Here is a 7,895-nt window from a genome sequence, read left to right as displayed (position 1 = left end):
GTGATTCGTTAATTGAATTAGTAAAACAACTATAAAATAGGTACTTATGTACTTAACTGTGTATGTACTAATACATATGTACAAACATATGTATATGTATATTATATTTGGATGCGGTATACGGTCTTCGTGACACGTGTATGTATGCGTATGAATATTTGCTCGATGGTAATGAACCATGTTTGGTCATTTTGACTATACGTCTACGTGAAATGGACATCGATCTTTCTTATTTCTGAAAGTTTCGTATCGGCTATGTCGGCAAATAGACAAAGTGGTGAAGGGGAAGTGCATTTAGAACAAAGGCGACCTCTATTGTGGTAACGGCTGCGCATCGAACTATGTAGTGCATTGCTGTCGAAAATGGCGTCAGGCTCGGAGCTGCCAGAATATTCGTCTCCAGAAAAACGACGAAAAGTCGACAGCATCGGTTACGTCGGTGCCAGCGGTGCAAAACTTGATTTCCAAGGTTACGATACATCGCAAGCCACTCCACATGAAGATATCGAAGGTATTTTCATAAAAAATATGGTCAATTTATTAGTGAAATTTGCAACATTGCAAGATGGCGGTTAAAAAGGCGTCCACTCGTCTTGCGTGACGACCATCATTTGTTCGTAGTTGATAGAAGATCAAAGCCGCCATGACAGTTCCTATGCCTGTCGCAAACGTCGCATTATAATTTATTTTTAATCTTACCGATTATAGAATTGCACTGTTATTGAATTTTTACTGATTTTATGTAATAAAGTTGTACCTTAATCGATATATTTTACATTCCTTTTTCTATTTATTCTCTTTTTCTGCCGTTTGTTAAGAATAATTATCGAAAACTGGTGAAACTAGAAAAACTAGTACTATAATATCGGTATATCGGTATACATACAGTACGTATGTATATCCGACGAATGTTCACAGATGGCACGATTTTCATTTTGCCTAAGCGACCGAGCAGTATATTTATTTTTCCTGTTCTTCATCGATATCCCGCCACTTTTGAACTTTTTTAAATTGATTTCTTAAGTCTCGAGATAAGGTGGTTCGCTTTAAAATAGTTACAATATTATTATCGTTTACAATACTATTTAATAAATATAACGTATATTATCTCGATATGATTTAATTGGTTCATAAATGAAGAGAGAAACATTTATTTCAAATTTTAATTTTAACGTGTTATTGCCTGCGTAACAAGAAGTTGGAGTAAAGATGAAACATTATTACAGAGACATATGGAGGAGATAGTGGATTCAATGAGTTGAGCGACGAATCAAAATCGGTTTCTATTTCTCCAGATATTACAAATTTGATGACAACTCCATCCCGAATCGATTCGACTAGCGATGATACCGGATGCCAGTAAGTTCTGCTTTTTCATTAATATTTTTCATGATCTTTATTAATATTTACTAAATTTGTTTATATTGTATCATCGAGATATATTTTGGAATGTGTAAAATACAATTTTCTGTTTCAGAATTGACACTGCAGATGAGAAAGACGAAGTATCGTCAACAGTTTCAAATTTGTCCGAATTATCCGGTCTGTCTGATTTTTCTGGAGAAGGAGATGCCAATCATCAGTGGAAAAATGCATCTTCTTGGGTTCAGAAACAAATGTTGACAGGTGCCGATCCCCGGGATCTTCTACATCATCTTTTGATGGATGCTACTCAAATTCCAGAGCAGGTCGATGATCTGACTCTTTGGAAGGTATCATACAAGATAATATTAATTTCTTTGTAATATTTCAGCATCATTGTTATTCTGTTTTTATGTTTTCCTTTTCCTTTTCCTTTTCTTTTTTTCTTCAGATTATAATAAACGTGATGTCCGAACCACCGCGTCGACAAAAGTTAAGACATATAAATACTTTAGCAGATGTGGTTAGGTTAATATGCCAGAGTAATAAAATCATTGTCTTAACCGGAGCAGGCGTAAGCGTTAGTTGTGGTATTCCTGATTTCAGAAGTAGAGACGGTATTTATTCCAGATTAGCACAAGATTTTCCGGATTTGCCTGATCCACAGGTAAATGACTGAAAATTTGTCAACTACAATTGTTAATTGTTGTTAAAGTCTTCCTTTATGATGTGATTTGTTCGCCATCTTGACAGGCTATGTTTGATATTAACTACTTTGGTCAAGATCCGAGACCATTCTATAAATTTGCGCGGGAAATTTATCCCGGACAGTTCAAGCCAAGTCCTTGTCATAGGTTTATAAAAATGCTTGACAAGCAAAAGAAACTTCTGAGAAATTACTCTCAAAATATTGATACGCTGGAACAAGTGGCAGGTATTGAAAATGTAATCGAATGTCACGGTAAGCATAATATGTATATTGTGTAAAAGATTTCCTAATGAAATGTTATTAATTGCTTTTTACCCTATATAAACCTAAATATCTGCCACGTAATACGTTTCGCATTTAAGGATCATTTGCGACTGCATCCTGTACCAGATGTAAATATCAAGTAAGAGCAGACGATATTAGAGAAGACATTTTTGCCCAGAGAATACCTTTGTGTCCGAAATGCAGAGTTAACACTTTGCCGTCGATATCAGAGATTAATTGCAACGAAAGTTATAAAGGTAATTATAAATATGTAATACAATACTATAAAAAAAGTATGACTTGCCATAATTGATAGAGAGAAGAAGAAAAAACAAGAAATTGATTTTCATGAAAAATTTGTACAATTTGCAGATTTAGTGACACAAGGCATAATGAAACCAGACATTGTTTTCTTTGGCGAAGGACTTCCGGATGCTTTTCACGATGCAATGGCCAAAGACAAAGACGAATGTGATCTTTTAATCGTAATAGGATCATCGTTGAAAGTTCGGCCGGTAGCGTTAATTCCTTCCTCTATTCCGTCTCACGTTCCACAAATTTTGATTAATCGTGAATCATTGCCACACCTAAAGTTCGACGTCGAATTGTTAGGAGACGGTGACGTTATTATTAATCAATTGTGTCACTTGTAAGTAATAATTGTTTGTAAGGTGATGCATGTATCTAGCGTAAAGTTTGTGTTACGTTTCTTTCAAATTGTTGGTCTCGTACATTCACCGATTGTTGTTGATCGATTTTATAGGATGGAGGATTGTTACAAGGAAATTTGTTGGAACGATACAGTTCTTAAGGAAGCGACACAACTTTTACCGGCGTGTTACTTATCGGATGATGCGTGGGAGCAAAGTCAAGACACAACATCGAATACCGTGTTATCGCGGGATAGTATGGAGACTGATTTTAAAGCAAACGATTCCTGCTCTATCGAAAGTGAAAGTAACCATGTAACGCACGATAGTGCCGTAGAACACGTAGAGATCTCGCGCGTCTCGCCTTTTTCTAACAGCCACGCAAATGGCACGGAGGGTACAGAAAACAAGTTTACTCTACTGGGGGAGAGTCCAAAAAGAAGATTGGGTGAATCGAGTGTAGAAAGCAGTCCAAAGAGAATGAATTTTGGTAGTAGTACGACATTAAATTTCAACTCGTCCACATCGGGGTCAGAAATTCCTAATGGTTCGATTGATTATAAACTTCATGTCGTCTCAATGGAATCTTTGTCAAAAGATAACGGGAAAGTTTATAATTTGGAAGAATGTCAAGTATTTCCAAGAGTAACAGCAGAGAGTTGTTCGGAGAATACGACGTTCGATTCTAAATTAAAATCAGATAATTGTATAGAAGATACGGGGTTATTGAACATAAACGACGATCGCATAGCAGCAAGCACCGTTGAAGTGGAAAAAATTAATTTTAAACCCAGACAGGCATCTATCGATTCTGCTTTGGACTCTGGAATAGGTGATAGCTGCAATAGCGTTGACAGCCGCGATGGAAAAAATGATAAAGAGGAATTAAGCGGTGGAGGAGGATTAAGTCGAAATTATTGGCAGCCCAAAGTTCAGAAAAGCCTTGCTGTAAGATTACCAGGTACACAATTTCTGGAAACTAATATTTTTTTATATATATTTTTGTAGAGTGTAAAGGCATTATGTAATATTTGTCAAAATACGTTATAATTATTTTGTTTACAGAAAATTCGTATTATCAGTTAGCACCTGGAAAATACATATTTCCTGGAGCGGAAGTATATTTGGATCCCGAAGATTATGATCACTGTTCTTTTTCCATAAATTCCGAAAGTTCAGATAGCGACAGTGATTCCTCATCTATGGAAGAAGAAGATGACGACGACGAGGAAGAAGAGGAAGAGGAAGAGGAAGAGGAGGAGGAGGAGGAGGAGGAGGAGGAGGAGGAGGAGGAGGAGGAGGAAGAAGATGATGATAACGATAATGATAATGTGAAGGGAAGAGAAGAAGGAGAAGCGAATGGTGGTGGTGGTGATGGTGATGGTGGTGGTGATGATGACGACGTTGACGACGATAATGTTGATGATGATGATGATGATAATGATAATGATGATGGTGGTGATGGTGGTGGTGGTGGTGTACAAACGGTGAATGAAAGGGAGATGAAGAAAGATGCAATGGAAGAACAAGAAGAAAAACAGGAGGTGAAAGGAGAGGGGAAAAAAGAACGAAGAGGAATGAAAAATGAAAATAAAATGCAAAAGACGAGTAAGTTTCAAAAGCGAAAACGCTTTTCAGAAAAATTAAAACATCCGACATGATCGCTAAATGATGAAAGTCAACTCGGACTGGGGTGACAAATATTCAATAAATATACACATCGAAGTAAATGACAGTTATAAAAGTGTAGAATTGTGTGAAATGAACAAATCTCAATGGTGAACATGATTAAGGATAAGTAGCATTTAAAGAGTGGCAATTTGATTCTTGTTACTCTCGTTGAACTTTAACGTTCGCCAAGACAAAGAATAAACAGTTGGAAAAGAGTGCAATTTTCACTAATGTACATTACACGTATGCATACATGCCCGCTGAAAGGTAATGAGCGTTTGTAAATGCAATTTAAATCTATTTTGACAAAATTTTGTTAACGAAGCAGTAGAGAAAACAGTATAACTGATTCAATTTGTTTTATCTCTATTAATCCTCTATGTAAAGCGATCTTTCCAAATGTACAAATGTTACGGATACGTATAACTAACGCTCCCGTAAAATATTTAATCGACTTTTTAATAAGACTAAAAATTTTAAACTTTTTTCCAAAGAATAACAGCTAAAATATAAAAGAAAAAAATCCACGACTATTTGTTCATAATAAATACGATAAATTCTTGTTTTTTCTTACCGTATTGTTGCGCACGTTATTTTTATTATCATCGTTTTCTTTATTACTTGCTAATGTTACAAAAAAGTAAATCTTCTGTAACAAAGAAGTAACATTAGGGAAAAGATTTCTATTTGGTTGTAACTTGTAAATATTCTGCCAAAACAGATAGGTTAAATGTTAAGAGTATTGTGCAATGATAGAAAGATAAAGTATCTAACAATGTATTACAGTGTATTCGAAGAAGGAAAAGCAGGTAACATTTCACGCTTTTCAGAGAAATCGATGTAATTATAAAAAGTGAATTTTCTTCGGTTTGAATCTTTTATAAATCTAAATATGTACGTTTACGTGTACATGTAGCATATACACATATTTAAAGTTAATTTTTGTAAAAGCTATTAAACAAGTCGTCCTAAGAGAAAGTACACGATAAATGGTAAATAGAAAAACTTTTCTCGTAAACGGGAGCCAATATAAGCAAAGGAATTTCAAGATAGATTAGTATTCAATTTAATACTAATGCCACCTTACCGCTGTCATTTTTATAGTTGATATTATTATAACAGAATATCGTTGTGTCACGCTGTTGTATCTACTGCTACGTAATTAGCTACCATTAGTAATTATTTACGTTTTGTAAATTATTATACACTTATAAGTTAAAGTTCGGAAGAGTATCAAATAGAAAATGCTGAATTTTTTAAATACAGCATTTTTTAATATCGTGCGAGAAAACACGAAAAAAAGTATTAATTCTGTCACAAGACTTGTTAAAAATATGTTAATGCCTTCAGAGCAAAATTGAACGAATGAATATTTGCATACAATACGTATGTTGTATCGTAATCGTAATGTATCGCATCGTATCGTATCGTATCGCATCGCATCGTATCGTATAGTATCTTATAGTATAGTATAGTATCGTATCGTATCGTATCCGTATCTTATCGTATCGGTATCGTATCGTATCCTTTCGTGTCGCGTCGTATCGTATCGTATCGTATCGTATCGTATCGTATCGTATCGTATCGTATCGTATATCGTATCGTATCGTATATCGTATCGTATCGTATCGTATCGTATCGTATCGCACCGTATCGCATCGTAATTTTATGGTATAGTATCGTATCGTATCATATCGCATGGTATTGTAATTTTATTTAATTGTATAATCGCATTTAGACAATGTTTAAAGGGTGCTCCGTATACCTTTGTGCGCGTGCGTGATGGAGCATGTGCGAGATTTATGTGAGGTATGGTAAACAACAATGACAACTACGACTACAACTACTGCTACTACGACTATGACGACGACGATGACAAATCCAAGGACAGTGTTAGGTGTAGTTTTAAGTTTTAGAAATAGCTTTCAATAGCAAAATGGAAAATTAGTCGCAATGATTTCGCACTGGATGTTTTTAGATTCGTTAGGTTTCAATTTATTTTTATTGGAGCACGGGCGAATGTACAAAGCAATGTTGGATAGCTTGGCATTGCGTGTTATTTTTATATGAATGAGGGAAGATAGAGTAGTAAACGTACAGAATTAAACGACGAAAGAAAAGCGCAGTGTAACAGTATGACACGATGATCTTGGAAAAACGAATAATGAAAGTGAATCGTTGTTGTCACGGGAGACGGCGATTCGCTCTCAACATTTATTCATTGCAAATATTTCTAAAGAACGAAACGGTTGTGCAAACATCTATTATAATTATTAACCAGATGATGGGTTACTGAACTCGATGCGTGAAAAAGTAAATGAAATACGCACGTTATACATACGTATATGCATAGTATAGAGACGCGCGAGAACACACACATATACATACGTACGTATATATACAAGATGTTGGGCTTCGGTAGGACATCCTTTGAATAGATGGTAGCTGGGATGATTCCGAACAACTGTTTTCTTCACCAAAATGAAAAACGTCAACCTATCAAAGCGCGCATAACGCCCGGCCTCAACCGTGGGAGTATTGGCTAGCGTGACCGCGAACAAACTACCCGGCAGCGAGTCGGTTTATAACCGACACTCCCGCGGCTGAACCTGCGCGCTATGCGTGCTTTCATTGGTTCATCTTTTTCGTTAATAATTCAAAAACTAAGCCTTAACGAACATTTCGATAAAGGACAAAATTGTTTAGAATCACCCTAGCTACTACCCTCTCAAAGGATGCCTACTTCTAGTTGAACGCCCTGTATACGTATTCTCGCTAAGTAAATGAGATTATTAGATCACCAAAAATAACTAAAGATTTGTTAAATATACTTCCAACACGTGGCACGAAGCTTTATTTTCTGAATTAGTAGGTCGCATAAAAAAAATTTAGAGAAGCGATTTGGAAATAAAGCTCTGTTGAAATGTCCTGGGGGATTAGGCAGAAACGAATAGGATAAACTTATTTAATGACTTGGAGAAGAAACAGTAATTTAGTTTCTCAGGAGTACAGTCAGTTTTTATGACATTTAAAAGATTTATCTTCCGCTATGTACAAATAGCTTTATTTATCATTGTTTTGCAAGAGGCATGAATTACGTACTATCATTTAAAGCCTCTATTTTGTCTATTTATTTGAAATCTACATAAATAGATAGACAGATAGATAGATAGATAGATAGATAGATAGATAGATAGATAAATAGGTAGATAGATACATTAAATAGGTAAATAGGTAGA

General features: G+C 35.4%; 1 protein-coding gene across 1 annotated transcript; it reads left to right on the top strand.

Moving 5' to 3' along the window:
- The first annotated feature begins 361 nt into the window (after positions 1-361).
- LOC114876075 (NAD-dependent protein deacetylase sirtuin-1) lies at positions 362-6,041 on the top strand. The gene is made up of 9 exons (XM_029187116.2): positions 362-511; positions 1,227-1,359; positions 1,478-1,712; positions 1,814-2,029; positions 2,116-2,323; positions 2,434-2,592; positions 2,708-2,984; positions 3,099-3,946; positions 4,051-6,041. Exons 1-9 carry the CDS (start codon positions 364-366, stop codon positions 4,644-4,646), a joined length of 2,820 nt encoding a protein of 939 aa, XP_029042949.2. The 5' UTR covers positions 362-363; the 3' UTR covers positions 4,647-6,041.
- Positions 6,042-7,895: the final 1,854 nt, after the last annotated feature.

The sequence above is a fragment of the Osmia bicornis genome, chromosome 3, assembly GCF_907164935.1.
Source record: "Osmia bicornis bicornis chromosome 3, iOsmBic2.1, whole genome shotgun sequence".
Taxonomy (NCBI): Eukaryota; Metazoa; Arthropoda; class Insecta; order Hymenoptera; family Megachilidae; genus Osmia; species Osmia bicornis.
Note: the sequence above shows the minus strand (reverse complement) of the source record. Positions and strands in the feature narration are given on the sequence as shown.

What these genes read in the sequence shown, in the direction of transcription:
- LOC114876075 (XM_029187116.2), top strand. Translation starts at nt 364, where the DNA reads ATGGCGTCAGGCTCGGAGCTGCCAGAATATTCGTCTCCAGAAAAACGA. An exon ending in ATGATCTGACTCTTTGGAAG is followed by an intron (nt 1,713 to 1,813) that starts GTATCATACAAG and finishes TTTTTTCTTCAG; the next exon opens with ATTATAATAAACGTGATGTC. An exon ending in CCTTGCTGTAAGATTACCAG is followed by an intron (nt 3,947 to 4,050) that starts GTACACAATTTC and finishes TTTTGTTTACAG; the next exon opens with AAAATTCGTATTATCAGTTA.